The sequence below is a fragment of the Andrographis paniculata genome, unplaced genomic scaffold (genome assembly GCF_009805555.1).
Source record: "Andrographis paniculata isolate CXL003 unplaced genomic scaffold, ASM980555v1 Contig69END, whole genome shotgun sequence".
NCBI lineage: Eukaryota > Viridiplantae > Streptophyta > Magnoliopsida > Lamiales > Acanthaceae > Andrographis > Andrographis paniculata.
The window spans coordinates 2897608-2923215 of record NW_026137605.1 but is presented as its reverse complement, the minus strand read 5'-3'; the positions used below and the strand labels follow the sequence as shown (position 1 = coordinate 2923215).

Below are 25608 nucleotides of genomic sequence, written 5' to 3'. Positions count from 1 at the left end.
CCCGAGCGAGCGCAGTCAGTTGAAGATGTTCGCTTACTATATCACATTAGGATGGGTAGAATCCATAACACATAAACTAATGGAAGATTACGGGATGATCTAATTAACCACCAATGGATGATGCCGGGAGGTGAAAATATTTTGTGATTCACAAGTCGTGCTACTAGGTACAACGATTTAATTTGTGTTGGTAAATATTTGTGTCATTTCGTGTTGGCTAAAGTTATGTTGCTTTCATGCTGAATTGTCATGGATATCAAATTTAGGCATGATGAGTATTATGAAGTTACATTTTGTATAGGTGTTGACCTGCGATGGAAGAGGCGTTGCAGCTGTATATACATATATAGTTTGATGGAATTATGTATATATATGTGGCCTTATGAGCATTATGTAGTATAAAAGCAATTTCTGGAATTACATATATATATGTGGTTGGATGGAAATTATAAATACATTTATGTAAAATGTTGTCTGGAGGTTATATATATGAAATCTTAGTATGGAAATGATATATATAAATGCATTGTCTAGAAATTACACATGTATATATGTATATTTAAATGGATTGTCTACGTGTTTTGTCCATCTTTTGGGTATAATGCATGTTAAATCAAACAACTAAACCTTCAGAATATGAGTGGAATGAGATACGAATTTTCTGAGTGCATGCAGTATAGAACAGGATATGAATTCTTTGTGTATAATGCATACATGTAGTTACAAACCAAAATATAAGGTGAAATGGGATATGCTTTGCCTAGCAGCATTCAGCAACTATGCAACAAGCACAAAACGAAGATCGAACGTGCACCATAAAAGGTAGTAGTGCACACCGAACGTAACATGCATATGGGATCTAGCAGTGCTACGAGCACAAAACGAAGATCAAACATGCACAATTAAGTAAATAGCACAATTAAGTACAAAAAAAAGATATCTTGCATAAAAAACACATAAAGGTGTTCATTTCTCCGTGGAATACTCATCCTCACTTGTCTCATTGAAAAGCCTTTTTCCGACTATCCGTACGTCTACCATTTGTAATTTCCACATCCGCATTCGGAGGACTTGCTTAATCAATCGATTGAAGAATTGATTTCAACCCTACAATTGGACAAGATCAACAAACAAAATCTCAGAATATTGTAATTGAAAAAGGGAAATATACATACTATTATAACCCCATGTGTAGCTCCACTTGCTCCTTCCGTATTTTGTATAATTTCTCCTGGTACTTGTGGTGCGTATGTTGTCCTCATCCAGTTCTTCCAGTCTTGCTATTGAACCCATCAGCCTATCGTCCATGTTTTCAAGCTCTTTCACTATATTTGCATATTCTTTCCCTGTGTTTATTGAATCCTGAAAGTAGAAGTAAACAAGATTGACATAAAACGAGATCAAAAAATAAAAAATAAAAAAACAGAACCGTTAATATCTGAAAACACATTTTTTTAGATCTTTCAGAGACCACCTCATATTCCTCATTCAGTTTCAATTGAGTTCTTCGATTGAATTCCTCAATTCTTGACCATCTTTCATTACTTGCATATTCAAGTTTCATCAAATTGGCAGTAATTGTTCAAGCAACCAATGCTTGAGACTCTTCATAATTCATTATCCTTTGTTTCCGTTGATTATTTGGTTTGTTGCTAGCCTTTGCCTTTTTAACTCCAATTGGGCGCTCCAAATCAATTGCAGCCGGACCTTTTAATTCTGGTTGAGTATGGACTTTCGCTGACGAATCTGTATTTATGGGTCTCACCTCACACCACCGTTAATAGGAGAGACTGGGGACAGGATCTCAACAAGTCTCTGAGTCTCATTTTGCTCTCCTATAGCAGTTTTCCTAGAAATGCTAGACCTCTCCTTGGTCTTTTTTTTTTTTTTTTCTTTCTACCGACAAGGTTCAGCCGCTTGGGTTGATCTTTCAATACTTGCAAACATGCCTCACATTTGAAGCTCAAATTGTGTCTTTCCTTATATGTTACGTAACAATAATGTTCCTATAAAAGCATTATTATACGTGGATTAAAAAACTAAAAAAGACAAAGTATGCATTTAAAGACAGTTGATAAAATACTTACAAAATTTGTTGGGCTCCATATGCTCCTATAATTTGGCTCTGCCTGAACTCGTATGGCAGACCATTTTGTACATTGGTTTCGAATTTCTGTCCAGAAATTCTCATAACCTCTCAGTGTTTTTTTATTCTCTAATCGACTAACTCCATGGTTCTCTTGCATAAGCACAATAAAATTCTCGCATACCCGCTCCCATAACCTTTCTTTTTTTTTGTCCGACACCAACTCGCGCATATGTCGTTATATTACACAATGCAGTGGACAACTCAACATTCTCTTCAGTGCTCCAGTTTATATTTGCACGCTAGTTTATTTCAGTAGAATTTACATCGGGGATGCTTTGAGAAACAAGTTGATATTGTAATGGTGGATGGTTAAAAGTCAAGGGAGACGTGTTGGCTTGTGATGCCTGTGTCTCATCATATGGAACTTGAGGTGAACCCCGAGGTGGTATAAAACTCCATATATTGGTGTAAAACATGGGATCACCTCGGGGTTGATAGTATTGCATACGGTTGAAATCAGCACTGAAGTTCATATTGTATTGGTTCGGGAATGAATTTTGAATTTGAGGCAAATTCGGGCTGCTCTCAATACACGGAGCTGATGAGCTATTTGGCATTGTTTGGGACTTGTTAGTCGTCTGAGACAAATCCGCTAAATCTCCACATCATCCACTTTATCCTTATCACAACTATTCATCTGAACTTAATATTATGGAAACTATAATGAGTGTAATTAAACTTTATATAAACATGTCTAATAAGAAACTCAGACATTTGCACAATAAAAGTGGCATACTCACTAAAATTTAAAAATCTTTAAATGACATGCATTTTTTAATAGAAAGTTCCAAGAATCATTTTTCTAATAGCTAAAATACCAATTTTAATTGGATACCTTTTTTCATTTTTGATATGAGAAAATAAAGATATACGAATGCATATAAATATAACCCCCTAAATATGATAAATTCTTCATGCAGTGAAAGAGGCCTAGGCTAAACAATTACATTTGTCAATAGTTTCTTTCCTAAAACAATTGCCTACAACAACTAGTGAAAATAGATTTTGGAATTTAAACATTATAAATCAGAAAAATCATTTCTCTTAGAACTAATAAACACATAAGCAATTTTCAATTGCACATAGTATTAAGTTTCCAAATATTTCAACTTTCACACGGTTTGTACTAACAAGTATCCCGACCCATATTTGCAATTGCATCCCAACACAAAATCACGTATCCAGGTTTTCATAGGAATATTGCTCTTAAATTTTGAAAGCAAAGCCAAAATATATTGAAAATTCAAAAGATGTGATATTATTCAACCAAGATTCAAGAGAAATCAACATCGAAACCAAGTCACCAAAAAATTCTACGGAAATGAAATCTAAAGATCGAGATTCACCCAGTAGTAGAAATCGAAATTCAGACAAGCGAAAAATCAAACTAACGCACCTTACCATAACAGGAAAAGAGAATACGAGAAAGACTTTCTTTTACCTTTCCAAGTTGAAAATCTTTCGGCTCTCCAGCCGCACGACGACCACTGAGACGAGCTTGTAGTGTGGGATGATGACGGCCTGAGCCGTATGCCACGCGAGAGTGTTCACGAATAATCGCACTAAGATTGAACAAAAATGAATGAAAATGGGAGTTTCTATTCGTATTCCATTAAAAAAAACCTATATATTTTTATTAAAAGAAATAAAATAAAAGGGAAAAAAAAGCTATTGTATTCAAATTTCCTTTTTTACCCATCAACAGCTGGCGTCCCATTCGACACATCATATTTACGAGGCATACCCTTAAAAGGCTATTGTCAATGCTCTTACCAACCATAACGTCATCAAGGGATTCTTTTGGATTATCCATCACTCGCACGTGGGGCATGTGCATAAAAAGTAAGATATATTAATTAGATATTTGAAATTGATTTAAAATTAGATATTATTTTGAATTTTTTAAATAATATTTTTTATATTACATTTTATGAAAAAAATATATATTTTTCTTAGAACTGTGTACGATGTGATTAATATTAATTTTTGTTAAAATCATAACCAAACACATCACTATTTTGGAAGAAATTCCTATCCATGAAATTTTTTTATCTTGTTATATAATAATTATTATAATATTGGTAAGTATGTATATATATATGTGTAAGTGTGTACAGGTGTAATGAACGTAAATGGATACGTATGTGATATATTATATCTTATAAATGCCAGTTCCGTACAGCTTGCCACATAAAAATAAAAATCTACCCTCCGGTATTTTCCTACTCATATTCTGCCCTCGTCTTCTCGTGTACTCCTTCATCAAAATCCTGTCATTGATTTATTTATCTCCCGTTCAACTACACCGCCATCAAAACCGGCCGCTACAGTTAAAAAGTCCTTATGTTTTTCTTTTTTGCCACCATAGGAAAGATTTGCAGTCATACGCCTACTGGTTTTTCATAGTTGTTTATCTCTTTTATTTTGAGATTGGCTTCAGATGATTCTGCTAGGGTTTCTGTGGGCATCTTTATCTGCTCATATTTGTCAAATATTTTATATTCTTTCTCAGGAGGATCTATAGGTATTCACTAGAAGTAGAAGTGATCCGAGTTTAATCTATTTTTTAGAGTGAACTGATATTTGCGTTTCATTTGGGTTTCAGAAAATTATCTGATTTTTTTTTCATCTTCAAATTGATTTTGACCTTATCAAGCAGTGAGGTCGAAGTGTGCATAAATCTTTCTTAAGTGAAATCTTTTTTTTTTCATTTTTCTTATTTTCCTTTGGGATTTTTTATATTGCCTTACTGTAATATGGTAGATTTTTTGTGCTTTCCTACACCTTTTGGAACACAAGGAAATTGTACTATAGTGTTTGTAACTAGGTATTGGTCTTGTAGGGTTTAGAGTTTAATGTTGGCTTTCACTACTCTCCCTTTGTTTACTTTACACAGTTTTTGTAATTTCGGGTTCATCACTAATTGTTTGAAACTTTTAGGTTGAAAATTGGGAGGATTTGAATGAGTAGAGCAAGTAAATTCTCTGTATCTCCTATCAATGCGTTGAGCAAGTGTTAGTAGATATTGATTGAATACCCAAAATGACTACACTCCATCAATTTGTTTGATTTATATTGTTAAAAGTGGAAGCTATTCTGATTTTATTATGAAGTTTTAGAACTATGTATAGTTGTTTTTGTTATGATTATTGAAAATTGAGATGGATGATAATTGGAAGAAAATTTAGATTGTTCATCTTGTTAGAAGAGATATGAACTTTGCTATCGTTGTGGTTTCTTTGAATGAATTTTATGTTGTATTTAAAAATTAAAAATAATAATTCAGGAATTGATGAATTCTTTGCTAAAGAAATAGTTTAGTTTAGATAGGTCATATTGATTCTATTGATTCTTATTCATTAAAATACTTTTGAATTTACTTAATTTTATGAGTGCAAGTGTGATTTTTTTCCTTTTGCCTCCTCGCTCCCATTGAGTTGCACGTCCTCAGGTACAAAAGTGGTAGTCGCCAACAGATTTTGTCATGTAGAAGCATGGATACATTAAAGAATGAGTATGTGGATGACCACAAATTAGGTAAAACCATGGTTGGATTAAATGGAAAATTCAATAAGAGTGGTATCATCAGCCTTTGCTTTTGACGTTGGTGTTAAGGAAATTGAGCCTTGGATTGCTATGTTACTCTCATCCCTGCAGTTTGGTTATATTGTCTTGACCACATCTGCTGGAATCGTGGACCAAGAGGAGGCTCGCAGGATAATTATTGGGGGTAAAATACTTGATTTTTGTACCGAGTGTTCAGTTTTGCTTCCACTCTCTACAATGAAAATATATTTTTTATTTTTTATTTTATTAAAGTTGTGCATGCGAATCTATTTGGTCTTTTCTTAGTGTATTTTAAGGTATTTGAACTATATAAGAACAAAGGTGTTAAGATCCATCCTTTTTTTTTCTTTGTTTATGGTACTTTGTTTTTTTATTAAGGAGAACTTACTTTATTCGAAAAATAAAAAAATTGTGTTGTTGTCATTGAAAGTAAACTAGATTTGTTTAAATGCTTGATTAATTTGTATCTATTATTCTGTGGCACAAATTTGATGAAAAATATGATTTTTATTTTTATTTTTCATATATATATATATCTAGACACTATGGTAAAGCACAATGTTAAGGTCAATTTTTCTTTTTTTTTTTCCCCGGATGTTAGGTGGTTTTATGTTCCGATATAGGACACAATTATGCATTCCATATGTTTGGATGGGCTGTCTCATGGCATTATTGAAGCGAATTCAAACTTGAAGTTGAAGATTTATATATGACAAGCAATTCTGAGTCAAAAAATATATTAAATTATCATAAATATTTTAGCTTCCTTGCCTCATTTCTTTTAATGATCCTAATGTTCTTTTATAGGGTATTCATATGATATATCTTAATTGGTTCAATTTATGGTAATAAATTAATTAATTTAATAAGACCTAAAATCAATCAACAATGTGCTCAACTTTTTGAAAACTCTTTTAAGTAAGAAAATAAAGTAACAATTACAAGGCAGCTGGGGGTAGTTTAGTGGTGTCATTTATTTGATTCTAAATAAAAGATATGCCCAGGTTGGTTTATATTATTATCACATGCTTCGTTCAGGATTAATGGATTCTTATTGTTTTGTTTTTGTTAGATAGTATGTGACTCCCCTAAAATACATTTCACATTACAATAGTCTGTTCTACTGGGGATGCCCATTAACTCAATTCATTGAAAATGTTATAATTTTGTACTAATGAAATTTAGTTTTCTATATATTACACCCATCACTAAATAAGAACATTGTTGTTTTTTATAGGTTCCTATATATTATTTACACTAATCATTATCATGCCTTGAAGATGCATAGAGCGCGAAGAATTTAAATGTCTAGCTTGAGATTGCTGGAAGAGTAATCAAAGTATAGAAACTTTTTATTATGACTTATTATCATTACATGAGATTTACTGTAGTTCTATTCTACTAGCCCTTTTTTAGTGTGAGATGCATAAATTTGTTTTACCTACTATTTTTGTGTCATGAGATAAAGGCATGTAGGTGACACAATATAGATAATGAATTACATGCTACAAATATTGCTTGTCCACTTAGAAACTGAACTTTTTATGTTATTCATTTCACACCAGTACCTCTCTATCCAAACAGTTTCCTCTTGAATTTTTTGATGTTGCTGATTGTTGTGTTGTCAGAATTCTACAGTTTATGTTCCTTATAAAATTGTGGAATCGGTGTGCCTATAATGTGAGTAGCATATATTTTTATTGATTTAAATTTTGCATATCTTGTTTTACAATTTCAGATAAATCAATTGCACAGAGTATTTTTTATGTTAGTGATATATCAAGAAATCAAAAGGTCCTTGCCGTTGGATTGCAGATCTTTTCTACTGTTAAAATTAGATATGATTTTTTTAACATCCTAATTTTTTAAATTATATCACGTAGACTTGCTCTTAATCATAAATCTCCAAGAAAAAGTTCTATTGAGAAAAAGGTAACACACTCATTATGTGCATCATATGTCTGCATTATTTTATGGTTAAGTATCTGGTTAACATTTGATAATGCACGCATCCAATTAAGTCCATATAATTGATGAACAACATCTACACCATTTTACTCTTTTTATTGTATCTATTAAAATAGTCCGCTCAAAAGATAATGAACGAGGTCACCAAGAAATAATATAAGCCTTTAAGCTTTAACGTGGTAGTTAATTGAGTGAATATTCAATCCCTGTACACTAAGCTCTTTTTTAAGTTAAGTTTTATTGTTGTTTGTAGCATGGTGTGATTGTAATGTTTTGGTTTATGGTATTGTTCACTCTGGAATTATTTGTTTGTTTTTTAGAGTCTAAATGGTTTACAATCTGATAACACTATGTTGTGTCAATCTTCTACTTTCTTTTTTGGTTTCTGGAACATAGGCTTATCTTCATCGGTTAGAGAGCAGCAGAATAAAATTGACACAGCTCGAATAGAAGGTTCAATGAGCTAGGCAACAAGTTTGGATAATCAATAAGTCGTGATCGAATTTTATAGAATTTATAGTACTTTAGTCATTGTGGACAAAAAATTGTGTTATTTTTAATAAACACAAATTTGTACAAATTATATTTGATTTGAATTTAAAGTGGGTCCTATTATCTAAATTGGTCATTTGATTCTCCTTCCAGGTCTATTTATTTTCCAACTTGGTTTTCTATGGCTTCTTTGATCCGAAGAGATTTGGTCTTTAGTTTGATTATGCCGGACTTTGGAAGGCTTTGGTCTCCGTGCAGACAATTTGATCGTCAGCTTTGGATTTGATATCTTTTTTTTTACGATCTGAGGCTTTGATCTTTGATTTGGTTTTGCCGCCTTTTGGAGGGCTTTGGTCTCCATGTTGGCAATTTGACCATCAGCTTTGGATTTGATGTCTTCTTTGGACAATCCACAACTTCGATTTTTGGTTTGCCTCTTCCTCCTTTTGAAGAGCTTCGGTCTCCGTGTGGGCGATTTGATCATCGGCTTTGGATTTGATGTCTTCTTTGGATGATCTGTGGCTTTGATCTTTGGTTTGGTTTTACCGCATTTTGGAAAGCTTTGGTCTCCGTGTGGACGATTTGATCATCTCCTTTGGATTTGGTGTCTTCTTTGGACGATCCGCGACTTTGATCTTTGCTTTGGCTTTACCTCTTTTGGAGGGCTTTGGTCTCCATGTAGGCGGTTTGATCATCGGCTTTGGATTTGATGTTTTCTTTGGACGATCCGCGGCTTTGATCTTTGATTTGCTTTTTCCGTCTTTTGGAGAGCTTCGGTCTCCGTGTGTGTGATTTGATCGTCGGATTTGGATTTGATGTCTTCTTTGGATGATCCGCGGCTTTGATCTTTGGTTTGCTTTTTCCGCCTTTTGAAGAGCTTCGGTCTCCGTGTGGGTGATTTGATCGTCGGCATTGGATTTGATGTCTTCTTTGGACGATCCGCGGCTTTGATCTTTGGTTTAGCTTTGCGGCCATTCAGAGGGCTTTGATCTCCGTGTGCGCGATTTGGTCATTGGCTTTGGATTTGATGTCTTCTTTGGACGATCCACAGCTTTGATCATTGAGGAGGTAGATTTGGTGCTCCATAACACTTTTGGCGGCATGTCCCTTTGACTTTTGGATCGAAGAGGGCCGAGTTGTTACTTTGATAAAGAACGTGATGAACACCTCGAAGCTTTGGGATGAACTTTGGATGCTTTTCCTTTGCTTTGATGGATTCTTCAACGGCTTTTAATACTTTGATCCTTGAAGAGGTGGATTTGGTGCTCCATAACACTTTTGGCAGGGTGTCCTTTGACTTTTGGATCGAAGAGGGCTTAGTTGATGCTTTGTTGAAGAACACAATGAACATCTTGAAGCTTTGAGAGGAACTTTGGAGACCTTCCCTTAGCTTTGACGAATTCCTCAACGGCTTTGAGAGCTTTGATCCTTCCTCCGGCTCGGCTATACGACGAAGAACGTTAACTCCATCGATTCGTCAACCAATATTGGATCATTTGTCCAAATCAGTGACTTTCGACGAAGAACGCCTCGAAAGATACGAAGAACAATACAGAGAGAGTCTAGAGACTTACCCCTTTGCGTGAATCCTCGATGCAACTTCGGTGTCTCAAATGAACTGGACATGGCTCCTATTTATAGAGGAGGGGTGGCCTTGGCTTCCTTTTTGAATGGTGCCACGTGGCATGTCCTGATTAGCCACAAGAAAGATTTTATAATCTTTCATTTTCCATCATATGCTCTTTTCCGTTCTTGATGGATTTGATTGTGCACCTTCCTTTCTCGCCAATATCTTTATATCATTGCACTTTTTCGGAATATATTAATTTATATACTTCTTTTATTGACAAGATTGATTTATTTTGCTGCCAAATTTATTATGGCTCTATTTATGCACGTAATATTTGTACGATATCTTCCATTTTAAACAGATTTTTGCATTAATAGTTGATATTTATTGTACAAAATTAACATATGTGCATAATTAAATACCGTATATTTATTTTATTGGAATTTTATTTTCTTCCAAAATACAGTATATTTAATTACATATTTTAATTATATCTAAACGATTAGTTTATTTAGAATTTATCTAAATGATTACATTATCTATAGTTCCTTATTCATAATTATTGCTCCTAAGCTCTTGTATGCTGAGAATGAGATCTCATTTGCATTTCAATTTGAATCTTCTCATTGTTCATTAAATGAGTTCCTGACATGATGTAAACCATAATCAATGGATAATATAACTAATTAATAGTTGTTTTACTACTCAAGACCATGCATATTGTGCAGTAGTTGTTATGAGAAGTGGAAGCAGAAGTTGGTAGTTCATACAGTTTCTCAGTGGAAACAAGACTCTTGCTAGATGACCTTGGCTACATTCCCAATTTGAACATGTTTCAGATATCAGGTCAATCTCCACATCATTTTCAAGGTTACCACGGGTACTGCATTTGTAAGTATTTTATTCTCTATTCTATTCATCTATATATGTATGTGCTTAATTTAGAGACAAGTCACGAAAGTTTCAAAAGGAAGACGCCCACTTGTTGAAATTTGGCCCAACCCAAGACCCGCGACCCGAGCCCAACCCGCAATCCAAACCTTTTAGCCCGGATCCAACTTGTAGACCCGCATCCCGCTCCATATAATAACCCTTCTTCCTCAAATCGACACACCGGCCCGTGCAATTTCTCTCTTCTTCTCTTCTTCTTCTTCTTCGCGGTTCGATTCTTTATGGGTTTTGGGGTTTCTCTTCTTGGCGTTAAGTTTCAACCGTTCTTCTCATCATTTTCTCTGGTAAGTCTTCTCATAGTGAGTTTCTGAGTGTTCCGGTCATTTTTGGGTGTCGACTAAGAGTGAGATTTTCGGTGGTTCGATCGGTCGGTTTGGAGTTTTTTTGGAGGCGGTTGAGGTTCTTTGTCATTCACCGCAAGAGAGGTGAGGTTGTAGACTGAGCCATCAAAGAGTTTCCCCAATCGTTTTATCGAGTCGTCCATTCGTCGCCTGAGGAGGGTGCTACAGAGGAAGTCGTCGCTGCTTGCTAGCCGCCATCGCTACTGCCAAGACAGGTTTATCATCTTTCCTATATTGAACACATTCTAGTTGAGGAATTTTTGCTGGCAAGACAGATTACAAAAACACAACACCTCTAAAATAGTAACTTATGAGACTACCTAGCTCTAGCTCATTATTTGTTAATATGGTTAATTAATTCTTAATATAATGCATGCAACCACAATAACAACGACAAATTCAACGGTCAGCTTCCTCAAGAGCTCTCTAATTTTACTATTCTTAATCAATTGATGATAAATTCGGGAAGCATATGTATGCAACAGATCATATCTTACCTAATTCTCATGCCTTGTTGAGTCTTAATCATTGGAAACTTTTGATGTTGGCAGTCTTTATGATCTTTGGTTATCTTATCTGAAAATTTTGTATATGTAACATGTTTGTTGGATTTTTATTCAGCTAGCTTAATGACTAAGCAATCTTTTCCGAGTTCCTTATTTATTAATTGTTGGAATACCTTATGTGCTTACCACTTTGAAATTGAAAACATCAACTTTCATAAATAATGAACAAAAAATAGAAACACACCTAATTTTGCCAAACTTAAATGGTGATCGGAAAAATGAATGATGTTCTATCATATGATATTTGTTTTATAATGGTGTTCATAACAAACTAATTTTCCAAGTAGAATCTTTATTTTTTATAATCAGTGGTACACTACACAACTAACATTTGATGGCATTGATATATATAAATATACTCCACAATGCTCAAATACACAGCTGAGCAATATGTCTTCTTTATATTTAACCTTTTGTGCTTTTACCTACTCATGCATATCTATCTATGTGTTTGGAATAAAAAAAGTGTTTGATGATTCCACTTGTGAGGGTGGCTGTCAGAAACAACGTCGCCGGTAAAACCTTCCATTGCCCAAGGAGGTAGATTCCGGTAACAACCTACCGGCGACGTTGACGAAAACCTTCCCCACTTCCTCCTCCTTAGGCAACTGTGTAGATTCCGTTGCCCAAGGAGGAGGAAGTGGGGAAGGTTTTCGACAACGTCGCCGGTAAAACCTCCTTCAACGAGCTCTGCGCAGCACGAAACGGCAATGGAAGGTGAGAGTTTGATCCTCAAAAGAGTTTTTCCAAGTTTCTTGTACCTTGATAACCTTCCAACCATCTTCCTTTCCATCCTCTATTTTTTTATTTTATTATTATTATTATTATTTTAATTTAATTTATCTGTGTTTTTCCTGAAGGTGTGTGTGCGTCTGCGCCTTTTGTTGCTTATTCACGAGGGTGTTGTTGGTTATTGAAGTTTTAGTGAAATTAGAAGACATGATGATTTTGTGCTAGGTTACATAAAGTCGCAAAGATTTGTCATATATATATTTTAAAACCAATTGTTACTGCATTTTTGTTGCAATCTGGAAATGCTGCAAATTTTGTGAGCCATTTGCATATTTGATAGTATTATATCTACTTTATTATTGAAATGGTAGGTTGTGTTCTTTTTGGATTTTAGCACCGGTTTTTTTTTTTTTTCACTGTTCACATTATTTTTTTCATGAAAAAATATCACATGAAATAATAATATATATTTTTTTAATATTATACTACAAATTTATTTTACATTCAAAATATCATATCAAACCTCATGTTTATATCAAATCAAACAACTATTCAAATTCACTTTTTGCTATTCAATAAATTTAAATCCAAACCCGTAGTGTTTGAAAAATATATATATTGTAGGATTCTCTTTAAGAAAGTTAATTTTTCCTTCTACTTTAATATTTGTCATATATATGGAAGTGACCGGCAGTAAGAAAATCGGTTCGATTTTTTATGAACCGGAATCTCAGGTTAAATATAGTTATCTGACCGGCGGTTCGAAACGGATTAGGCAAGTTTGTTGCACATTCTCTTCTTAGGCAGTCTGGCTTTGCTTCCATGTCGTTTTACTCTTCGTTTTCATCGACCTTCACTTCTCGTCCTGTTTGATATCATAAATTCCTAGCCTCATATTTGATTTGGGTCTTGCCCCTTTGATACCCAATCGACCATAGGCTTATCCAATCCAATCTAATCGACCTTATCTTCTACTTATTTTGGAAGGTGTTTGTTGCTTTATTATTTCAATTCGAAACGCGTTTGATGATTATTTTTTTGCTTTATTGTTGGTGAGGTATACTAATTTAGGTCCGATGTTGTTTAGCTTAAATTTTGATTTATTTCTTATTGTCGTAATTGATTTCTTTTTTGCTCTGTTATGTTTGTGTTCATAGACTAATTTAATTTGTCATTGTGGAAACAGTTGATGATAGTGAGGATTTCTTCATATTACTTGTATAAGATAAGCTGAATGTGAATTTAACTTTTAGATACATTTTTTTCATGTTGTTGGCATTACTTACAAAACACACTTTTGAAAGAAAAAAACATTGAAAATGGGATTCACATGTTTTAAAATTGAATCTAAGGTTTATGGACTGTTTGGACTCAGGTAAGTATTGGATTTTACGGTTCTTTTTTTCAAATGATCATCTTTATTTGCTTTGTGCTTATTGAGGAATGCTTTGAGCAGAACTTTACTTTTGTTATTGTTTGTTTTTTTGATCGGATTGTTTTATTGTTTATTGTCTCTATGTTCCCTTGTCGTGCAATGATTCTGTATTTCGAACTTCAGATAAATGATTCCATATTTGTTCTTGATGATCAACTTTAAATCAGAATACATATATGTGTGTGGGAAGGAGTTGATAATGCAGATGCTTTGGTTTAATGTCAACAGCGTTCTTTTTGCTCCTTAATTTCAAGCAATTTTGACTCAACTGCTTATCGGCATTTAAACCAAGCAATCTCTAATTATTTAATAGTGTTAGTCACACAATGTCGTCACATGGTAGCTACAAATTAGTAGATGCGTTGTTGTTGTTGTTGGTCTTTTTCTTTTTTTAAATTAATTTTCTCTTTGTGTCTTCTTTATCTTAGTGGTAATTAATATTCTTGCTTTTGTTCTTCTATATTGATTATACAATACTGCTGAATCGTTGGTTTTGAAAAGGAGTTAACCAGAGACTCCCTGTCAGTCATTTTTACAAAGTGTAATATCAATTATTTGTTTCATGCTTAACCTTGTTATTTGGAGAGGAATTCGTTTACAGAAATATAAGCATTTCTTTGCCTGCTACAGATATGGGTACATCAATGGCGAAGACCCCTAGAAAGCTTGTTTCATGTGTACTCCTTGATTTGGATGGAACTATTCTTAATACAGGTTGGCCCATAGGGTTCTCTATACCCCCTCTCCTCATTTTTCTGTTATAAATTATTAAAAAAATGTTTCTACGATTTTTGGCTGAGGAAACGAAAAGAGAATGTGCCTGTTTACAATCTAGAAGACATTTATGCTACAAGATGAATATATACTTCATATATAAATGTTAAAGGACTAGATTTGTTTTTATCATTTAATTAGATGCTATTTATTCTGCTGCTTATAACTTTTACGATAATGGATTGTTGCCACTGTGCTTCTACTTAATGAGTGCATCTTTTTTATTGTTTGCTATTCCTTTTAAATGGTTAGCATTCGATATATTGGGGGAAACATGGACATGGTTGGAATGTATATCAAATTCGTTTGATGAATCTTGCATAATATATTATTAGCTTTTCGAATCGGTTTAGCAACCAAGGAGTATTCCATGGGAGATTTATCATTTTTCTGTCTTGCATTGGCTTGTTTTCTCGTTCATGCCATGACGTACTTTCTCCATTTTTATTCATTTTTAAATTTTGAGATCAGATGGCATTGTGAGTGATGTTGTCAGAGGCTACTTGGTTAAGTATAAAAAGCAATGGGACGGGAAAATAGCTCATAAAATTGTGGGAAAGACACCTTATGAAGCTGCAACTACTCTTGTGGAAGAGTACGAGCTTCCCTTAACTACAGATGAACTGCTATCGGATATTAATCCTATACTCTCCACCAAGTAAGATTACTTCTTCTTGTGTTGTACTCTCTTATTTTTTATTTAATAAAACTCCAATCACGTCGGCCATCTACTTTGGCCTTTCATTTAAGCATTTGATTAGCATGGCTGGGCATGTGATCCTAAAATTTATTTTTCAGAAAGGCTCAAAAAAGAGGGGAAAAAAATGGAGAGAGGAATGTAACGAAGTGTGCTTACTGAATTATTCATCGCTAGTTTTATTCTGAAATGCATAATTTCAATACTTTTTTTTGGGTAAATTGCATAATTCCTACATGTGTTTTTATTATAAATGCATAAAATATATTTATTTATTTATTGCGTGAAATCCTATTATATTATATTAGTGTGAGCATAAGCGACTCTTTCCATCCAAATGCTGACGTGTTTGTAAATACACACATCATAATGCAAGTATTATGCAAATAATTATTTGACTAAAAAAACATTGATCAAGTCTTCATTTTCATAGTTTGTAAAATGAAGACGGTTGTAACTTAATTTTATAAAATGTGCAATGAATGGTTGATCAATTTTTTCTTTATTTACTTTATTCATAAAATGGTTTTAAGACATTTTGTCCAATTTATTTTTATAACATTTGCATTATTAAACACGTTTTTATGAACAACTTCAGCATTTGGATGAAGATGGTGTTTCGTGCTTACTTTAATATAATATGAGTGAATTTCACGGAAGAAATAAAGCATAGGGTACTTTATTCATTTAATAAAATAGAAGTGGATATTATACCATTTACCTTTCTTATTTATTTTTTTCGTCATTTGAACAAGTAATCCACGGTCACATTATGTTTATTGCTTTCCTCTGTCTTGTGATGCAATTTTCCATATATGGAGTTTATACATAGTAGGCTTCATCTCTTGTTTTCGAAGATTGCAGTTCTTAATTTTCACTGATGCAATAATAGATGGTGCGATATCAAAGCTCAACCAGGGGCGAACAGGTTAATTAACCATTTAAGGGGTCATGGCGTGACTTTAGCGTTGGTTTCAAATTCTTCTAAGGCAAATATTGAGACAAAGATATCTTTCCATCATGGTACCTATACATAAAATTCTATTTAATTAGATAAATTTAACCAACTTATTGTTTTCGTCTACACTTGAACATGTATCTCATTGACCGACTTGTAACTTTCAGGTTGGAGAGAATCTTTCTCTGTTATTATAGGTGGCGATGAAGTTGCCCATCCAAAGCCATCACCTGAGATGTAAGATGGACTAAATTAAAACTTGGGATTTATCCAGATTCCTACGCAGCTCGATTGAACACTTATTATTATTATTTGATGTTTCATTCTCTTAGATATATTGAAGCTGCTAAGAGGCTTGAGGTGAATCCTTCCAATTGTCTTGTCATTGAAGATTCATTGTGAGTGTCAAAGCTTTTTGCAAGTTTTTATAATCTTATTGTATCGGCCCCTGTTTGACAATCGATTATCTGCTAGCAAACAGCATTTGTAATGTTGCTATGACTTGACAATGTTGCTCTTTCTTCTTTTCTGTTTGTGCATTTCTTGTCTACCGTAAACAGGTTTTAATACAAAAAATTGGTTGTTCTGTAGACCAGGTGTAAGTGCTGGTAAGGCCGCAGGAATGGAAGTGGTTGCCGTCCCATCAGTGCCTAAACAGTCCCACCTATTCACCGATACAGATGAGGTGATCAATTCACTGCTAGATTTGCGGTTAGAAAATTGGGGTTTACCACCATTTGAAGACTGTAAGCTTCTCTTCATCATTCGAAGGATTTCTATCAAAGGCCTACTAAGCGTCAAGATCGAATGTTGTTATATTTCATATGCTTCATTCGTATACAGGGATCGAAGGTACCTTACCTTTAGAACCTTGGTACATTGGTGGTCCGGTCATTAAAGGTTTTGGTAGAGGATCGAAGGTCCTTGGAATCCCCACAGGTTTGTCGATTATTCAAGTCTACTGTGGTTGCTAATTAGTTGTAACTTTTCATATAAACTTGGGGGTGTTTGGTTTTGAAATTTTGTTTAAATAATATTTTGATGTAATATTTTGTAAGAGAATAATATACTTTTACTAGAATAATAGTTTGGTCTCTCACATGGTTGTTTTTCCTCATTTTCCAGCTAACTTGTCCACGGAGGATTATTCAGATCTTGTTTCGGAGCATCCCTCTGGCGTGTATTTTGGATGGGCCGGATTAGCAGCTAAAGGCGTTTATAAAATGGTAATGAGCATCGGATGGAACCCTTACTTCAACAACACCGAGAAGACAATCGTAAGTAATCTTCATTTCCATCTTTCTTCAAATCAACAACATTTTTTTTTTTTCTGAGCGCGATTCGCTACATTTTTTGTTTAATTAACCAAACTATTTATTATAATTAAGTTGATTTATATTCGTTGATTTTCTGCACTCATAGGAGCCATGGTTGCTTCATGATTTTAAAGAGGATTTCTACGGCAAAGATTTGCGTCTTGCTATAGTAGGCTATATACGCCCCGAGGTATGTCAAACGACCAAAGTTAATCCGATCGATGTTTTGCTTAGCATTGCTTTTGTTTCTTAACAAACAATTGATGTATGTGTGTGTGTTTGTGCCCGCTCTCTCGACAGACTAACTTCCCGTCCCTCGAAAGCTTAGTGGCGAAGATCCACCAAGATCGAGATGTCGCAGAGAAAGCGCTCGAACTTCCGATGTATAGCAAGTATAGGGATGACCCGTATTTGAAAGGTACTTTCTAAGCTTGGCTATTTACATTGTTCGATATGAGAGTGATTTTCAAAATTGTTATGTACATGTTTCATGGTGATTATGATTGTCAACTCAGTATCTTTAAAAATGTATTTTGGTTCTACTTCAAAATCAGATTAATACTCCCTCGTGTCTCAGTAACTAAGTATTCATTTATTTATGTTTAAATATTAATTATTATATTAAAATTATTTTTGTTATTGTCTTATAATACTAATATAATGACATTCGTACAAAAAATTATACAAATATAAAGATATTTTTAAGGTGAAATACAATGACACAAATAGTAAATAGATATTTTATTGTCATGGGACGGAGGGGGTATTATTTATTGTATATTCTTCTTGAATGTACTTTTTATGGTTTTGTAATATATTAAAAAATAATATTGTATTGGTCACTGAAAGTATGTAAAATATTTTGATATTTTTACTCTTTAATTTTATATTTAAAATAATTGTATGTGTAATAGTATATTCGTAATTTAAATAAAAGTTAAAAAGGTATTTTGCTCTATGATTATTTTTACTAAAAGTGTTATTTCTGAATGAAACAATGAAAAGTAGTAAATTGAGTATTTTGAGCCGGTAGTCGGGAAGTACGATATTTTTAGTAAAAAAGTATTTTGAGCCGGGAGTCGGAGTACGATTTTTTTAGTAAAAGTATATTATTTTTTATAAAAATTATATTGAAATAATACTATTTAAATTAAAATTTTAATTTTAAATCAAGTAATAAAATTGGCAGATGGACGAGATCAGGGCATATACACAATCCCAATAAAAAACGTTTTATTTTTGGATTAGAATGTCAGCTACTGGAAGTACTACCGGGGCGTATCTAATTTTCGAAAAAAAAAATCTATCATCGACTCAATTTTACGGTAGATGTTACTCTCGCAATACCTACTTAAACCAACAATAACAAACAATTTATAGTAATATATACAAAAGTAACACGTAACTAACATGTATCTTATAGTCCACACAATATACTCTAATATTGATTTCTAGGACAATAAGGGTGTGTTTGTTTGGGGGTTTGGATTTTGGGTTGGGATTTGAATAGTAAAAATTTTGAATTTGAATAGTTATATGATGTGATATAAATAGGTGTTGATGTGATGTTTTGAATGTAACATTAATTTTTAGTATAATATAAAAAATGAAAAATAGATGTTTGATTTGATGTTTTTGGGGAAAAAAAATTGAATGAATAGTATAAATCTAATCCAATCCTTCAAACAAACACACCCTATATTTATATAATATATTTACAAGTATAAATTAATGACAGTATTGTGCTATTTTAAAATGTACATTATGTCATATTTTTTATATGCGACACAAACATAATACTAATTTAAGTCAGTCAACACAGTAATCAACCTCTTATATTTTTGTTTAAAAAGTAATATTTACAAAATATTTTATATTTGAAATATTATATTATCTCTATCCGGCTTTAAAGATCTCATTTAATTTTTGTGTGTTGATATTTAAATATTAATTATTATATTAGAACGTAATATAAATTAATAAAAAATTGCAAAAATACTTCTATTAATGTTAAATATAAGGACGCAAAAGATAAATGTGACTCTTAAAGGCGGACGGAGAATGAAGAGAGTATTTTATATTTGTTATTTATTTTAGGGAAAAAATCAATTTTGGTCCAAATATAATCAAAATTTATCAATTTTGGTCTCAATATAAAAAACTCATCAATTTTGGTTCCAATATAAAAAACTCATCAATTTTAGTCCCAATATAAACAATTTCAGTCAATTTTGGTCCAATTACAAACAATTTTAATCAATTTTGGTACCACATTTAAAAAACTAACGGAAATTGCTGACGTGGACATGATGGAGGTGACGTGACAGTTGACCTGGAAAGTACACGGCCATGTACAATTATACACGGCCATGTTGTTACATGGCCATGTATATTTCAGTGTATAATTATACATGGCCATGTTATTACACAGCCATGTACAATTATACACGACCATGTACATTTCTATTTTAGTTTAAAATTTTATTTTTTTGTTATATTTTTATTTAAAAAAATTATTTTGAATTTAAAATAGTTGATATAGTTAAAATGGACAAAATCAATAGTAATTATAATATAATTAAAATTTATCAATTTTAATACAAATATAAAAATTTATAAGATATATTCTTTTGAAATGTTTTGTCTAAAATTTTATTATTCATAAAAAATTTTTCTTTTACAAACATTCAATTACACAACTATTTTTTAATTTGTTATATTACAGTAGTATTAAAAATTAATTTATTATTTAAATACATTAATTGGATGTTTGTAAGAGAAATTTTTTTTGCTAAATAGTAAAATTTTAGACAAAATTTTCCAAAAGAACATACTCGATAAATACTTATATTTGAACTCAAATTGATATATTTTAAATATATTATGATTATTATTGATTTTTTTTCCATTTTAATTATATCAACTATTCTAAATTCAAAAAAAAAATATTAAAAAATATAACAAAGAATTAAAATTTTAGAATGAAACAGAAAGGTACACGGCCGTGTAGAATTATACATGACCGTGTAACAACATGGTCATGTATAATTATATACTGAAATATACATGGTCATGTAACAACATGGCCGTGTAAAATTGTACATGACCGTGTAACAACACGATCATGTATAATTATACACTGAAATATATATGACCATGTAACAACATGGCCGTGTATAATTGTACATAGCCTTGTAACAACATAGCCATGTATAATTATACACTGAAATATACATGGTCATATAACAACATGGCCGTGTCTAATTGTACATAGCCGTGTACTTTCCAGGTCAATTGCCACGTGAGCAATTTCCGTTAGTTTTTTAACGGTGGGACCAAAATTGATTAAAATTGTTTATAATGGGACCAAAATTGATTGAAATTGTTTATATTGGGAATAAAATTGATGAGTTTTTTATATTGTGATTGATAAATTTTGGTTATATTGGGACCAAAATTGATGAGTTTTTTATTTTGGGACCAAAATTGATAAATTTTAGGTATATTGGGACCAAAATTTATTTTTTCCCTTTATTTTATATCAAGTAACTCTTTTAATTGATAAATTTGTATTTGTTTTGTAAAATAATTTGAACAGATATTTTTTATATGAAATATAGAAAATTATATAGAGAATATAAAAATAATGAACGTGTATAATATATTAATTATTTAAAAAAATGTATGTGCTTTTGGCAAAAAGAACACTCTTTCAATCTTTTTAATAAAATAACATTATTTATAGTATAGGCTCAGAATTTCTGAGATCACATAAATTAAAATTATTTATATATTTTTTAGATATTGTTTTAGGCTATATGAAGCTTTTTCCGAGACAAAATATAATTTTTGTAGTAATGATTTTTAATTAAATCCACATAAATAGAGTAGAATTGAATTTGAAATGACTAATAATAATAATAATAATAATAATAAACAAACCCTAAATCTATATTGTCATATATTATAAAATATAAAAACATATTATGATTATTGAAGAACAAGCAAAAATAAAAGTATTTTATCCCATATATATATTATACCTTATAAATACGAGTATAGTACGGCTGCCACTTGAATAATCATTTTTACCCCTCACTTTCTTTATATTTCCTTTTTATGTCTTCCCTCTTACGGCGAAAACATTTCTCAATCTATTTCTCTTTTTATCCTCCATCTCTCTCGACGAAAACTCTTCACATTCCATATCTTCTGTTTAATTGTAGTCCGTCTTAGCACCATCTACCAACATCGCCGGAGTCGATCGGTACTACCCGCGTCCGTTGCCTTCGACTCTTTTTAATTTTTTCATTCTTTCCCTGGAACCCTGCATAAATCGACTACTACACATCTTGCGATTCGCCGCTTGCCTTTCCCGTCATAAGTTAAAGAGAACGACCGTGTAGATTCCGTTGCCCAAGGAGGAGGAAATGGGGAAGGTTTTCGACAACGTCGCCGGAAAAACCTCCTTCAACGGGTTTGATCCTCAAAAGAGTTTCTCCAAGTTTCTTGTACCTTGATAACCTTCCAACCATCTTCCCTTTTGTTCTTGGTGCTTGCATCCTATATTTTCTTTTTATTTTATTATTATTATTATTATTTTCTGAATTTAAATTTTTGTGTTTTTCCTGAGAGTGTGTGCGAGTCTGCGCCTTTTGTTGGTTATTCACGAGGGTGTTTTTGGTTATTGAAGTTTTAGTGAAATTAGAAGACATGATGATTTTGTGCTAGGTTACATAAAGTCGCAAAGATTTGTCATATATATATTTTAAAACCAATTGTTACTGCATTTTTGTTGCAATCTGGAAATGCTGCAAATTTTGTGAGCCATTTGCATATTTGATAGTATTATATCTACTTTATTATTGAAATGGTAAGTTGTGTTCTTTTTGGGTTTTAGCACCGATTTTTTTTTTCACTGTTCACATTATTTTTTTCATCAAAAAATATCACATGAAATAATAATATATATATATTTTTAATGTTATACTACAAATTTATTTTACATTCAAAATATCACATCAAACCTTATGTTTATATTAAATTAAACAATTAATCAAATTCAACTTTTTGCTATTCAAAAAATTTAAATCCAAACCCGTAGTGTTTGAAAAATACATATATTGTAGGATTCTCTTTAAGAAAGTTAATTTTTCCTTCTACTTTAATATTTGTCATATATATGGAAGTGCCGGCAGTAAGAAAATGGGTTCGATTTTTTATGAACCGGAATCTCGGTTTGAATACAGTTATCTGACCGGTGGTTCGAAACGGGTTGGGCAAGTTCATTGCACATTCTCTTCTTAGGCAGTCTGGCTTTACTTCCATGTCGTTTTACTCTTCCTTTTCATTGACCTTCATTTCTCCTCGTCCTGTTTGATATCATAAATTCCTAGCCTCAGATTTGATTTGGGTCTTGCCCCGTTCATACCCAATCGATCATAGGCTTATCCAATCCAATCTAATCGACCTTATCTTCTACTTATTTTGGAAGGTGTTTACTGCTTTATTATTTCAATTCGAAACGCGTTTGATGATTTTTTATTTTTTTTGCTTTATTGTTGGTGAGGTATACTGATTTAGGTCCGATGTTGTTTAGGTTAAATTTTGATTTATTTCTTATTGTCGTAATTGATTTCTTTTTTGCTCTGTTCTGTTTGTGTTCATAGACTAATTTAATTTGTCATTGTGGAAACAGTTGATGATAGTGAGGATTTCTTCATATTACTTGCATAAGATAAGCTGAACGTGGATTAAACTTTTAGATACATTTTTTTCATGTTGTTTATAGCCATTACTTACAAAACACACTTTGGAAAGAAAAAAACATTGAAAATGGGATTCACATGTTTTAAAATTGAATATAGGGTTTATGGACTCTTTGGACTCGGGTAAGTATAGGATTTTACGGTTCTTTTTTTCAAATGATCATCTTTCGTTGCTTTGTGCTTATTGAGGAATGCTTTGAGCAGAACTTTACTTTTGTTATTGTTTATTTTTTTTGATCAGATTGTCTTATTGTTTATTGTCTCTATGTTCCCTTGTCGTACAATGATCCTGCATTTCGAACTTCAGATAAATGATTCCATATTTGTTCTAGATGATCAACCTTAAATCAGAATATATATATGTGTGTGTGTGAAGGAGTTGATAATGCAGATGCTTTGGTTGAATGTCAACCGCGTTCCTTTTGCTCCTTAATTTCTAGCAATTTTGACTCAGCTGCTTATCGGCATTTAAACCAAGCAATCTTTAATTATTTAATAGTGTTAGTCACACAATGTCGTCACATGGTAGCTACAAATTAGTAGATGCGTTGTTGTTATTGTTGGTTTTTTTTTTTAAATTAATTTTCTCTTTGTGTCTTTTTTATCTTAGTGGTCATTAATGTTCTTGCTTTTGTTCTTCTATATTGATTATGCAATACTACTGAATCGTTGGTTTTGAAATACACTGTAAGGGTTATTAAAATGTCTCAATGCACCAATTGTCTTCTCAATATGTTTCAAAGTTAAAACACATTTTCAATTGCAGATCTTACCAAGCAAAGGTGGTGTAGAAGTTTTTAAAAATAGTAAGAAGGAAAGCACAACCCAAATGCTAATATGCATATAAATTTTTATTCTGGTTTAATCTTACATAAGATAGTTGATTCATTTGAAACAAGGTGCACTAACGCTGTATCATCCCTTTGTTCACAGGAATTTAATTTCCAAACAGAGAAGAGGTTCAATACCATCTTTTGCTCCTTAATTTCAAGCAATTTTGACTCAGCTGCTTATTAGCATTTAAACCAAGCAATCTCTAATTATTTAATAGTTTTAGTCGCACAATGTCGTCACATGGTAGCTATAAATTAGTAGATGTGTTGTTGTTGTTGTTGGTTTTTTTCTTTTTTTAAATTAATTTTTTCTTTGTGTCTTTTTTATCTTAGTGGTCATTAATGTTCTTGCTTTTGTTCTTCTATGTTGATTATACAATACTGCTGAATCGTTGGTTTTGAAATACACTGTAAGGGTTATTAAAATGTCTGCATGCACCAATTGTCTTCTCAATATGTTTCAAACTTAAAACACATTTTAAATTGCAGATCTTACCAAGCAAATGGGGTGTAGGAGTTTTTAAAAATAGTAAGAAGGAAAGCACAACCCAAATGGTAATGTGCATATAAATATTCTGGTTTAATCTTACATGAGATAGTTGATTCATTTGAAACAAGGTGCACTAACATTGTATTATCCCCTTTGTTCACAGGAATTTAATTTCCAAACAGATAAGAGGTTCAATACCATTCCCCAAGTTGAACTCTTCAACAAGTTAAACAACTATCATCGAATATTCAAGCTACTGTTACGGTATTTACACCCTGATAAATGTTTTCAAGAAAGAATAAACTACAGACTGTTGTCTATGCTTTCTATACCATTGATGCCTATAATTAGTATCATCAAAGACAATGTTGTCTGTGACACTTCTCTCTTTATCGCAAATAGCTCTCTCTGGAATCTGAAACACAACCAGCTGCTAATCCTGATATAAAAGAACGTAGTCCACCCTGCACTGGAAAAAGGTCCCTCGTTACTGTTTTAGTAGCACTTAAGAGTGTGTTTGCTATGGAGGATTAGATGGGACTATTTAATCCCAATATTTTCCATATAGTAAACACACCCATGTTATTTGGTCTTTTTATATCTTGATAAAGTTTTTCAATACAGAGGCCTTGAAGACAACTAAAGTGGTTGTATCCCGTAAGATAAAGAGGTGTGCACAATGCTTAATTCTTAACTTTAGCAGTTGCTGCAGGTCAAATAAATAAACTATGGATGGGAGATAAGTGCTTGCAGGGATGTGGATGAGTGTTAAACAATCGTTTACTTTTGGTATTTTCTAAATTGATGGAATGTTTCCTTCATATTTCGTTTACTTTTGGTGTTTTTTGAATTGATAGAATGTTTGCTTTATTTTATGTTATCATATGGCATTGGACATGGAGTTTATTTTTTGTATTACATGGTGCTTACTATTTGGATGGTTAAAATGATTTCTTATAATGTTATTTTGTACTTGTTTGAGACAAGTGTACGAATTTAAA

At 32.4% G+C, this 25608-nt stretch overlaps 1 protein-coding gene across 6 annotated transcripts; it reads left to right on the top strand.

Moving 5' to 3' along the window:
• The first annotated feature begins 10839 nt into the window (after window positions 1-10839).
• Window positions 10840-25086, top strand: LOC127263840 (bifunctional riboflavin kinase/FMN phosphatase-like). 6 transcript variants are annotated; one of them, XM_051293090.1, is made up of 17 exons: window positions 10841-10981; window positions 11077-11253; window positions 12071-12321; window positions 14402-14485; window positions 15017-15203; window positions 16135-16265; window positions 16368-16437; window positions 16533-16598; window positions 16792-16946; window positions 17044-17139; window positions 17326-17477; window positions 17623-17706; window positions 17817-17934; window positions 21743-21783; window positions 24607-24672; window positions 24771-24871; window positions 25010-25086. In XM_051293090.1, the coding sequence occupies exons 3-17, from the start codon at window positions 12315-12317 to the stop codon at window positions 25053-25055; spliced, it is 1404 nt and encodes a 467-aa protein (XP_051149047.1). In that variant the 5' UTR covers window positions 10841-10981; window positions 11077-11253; window positions 12071-12314; the 3' UTR covers window positions 25056-25086. The 6 variants fall into 6 exon arrangements, with proteins under 6 accessions (XP_051149046.1, XP_051149045.1, XP_051149048.1 ...); XM_051293089.1 differs by having other exon boundaries at window positions 10840-11253; window positions 12094-12321; XM_051293088.1 differs by having other exon boundaries at window positions 10840-11253.
• Window positions 25087-25608: the final 522 nt, after the last annotated feature.

What these genes read in the sequence shown, in the direction of transcription:
- LOC127263840 (XM_051293089.1), top strand. An exon ending in ACAACACCGAGAAGACAATC is followed by an intron (nt 17,478 to 17,622) that starts GTAAGTAATCTT and finishes CTGCACTCATAG; the next exon opens with GAGCCATGGTTGCTTCATGA. An exon ending in ATATTCAAGCTACTGTTACG is followed by an intron (nt 24,872 to 25,009) that starts GTATTTACACCC and finishes TATCGCAAATAG; the next exon opens with CTCTCTCTGGAATCTGAAAC.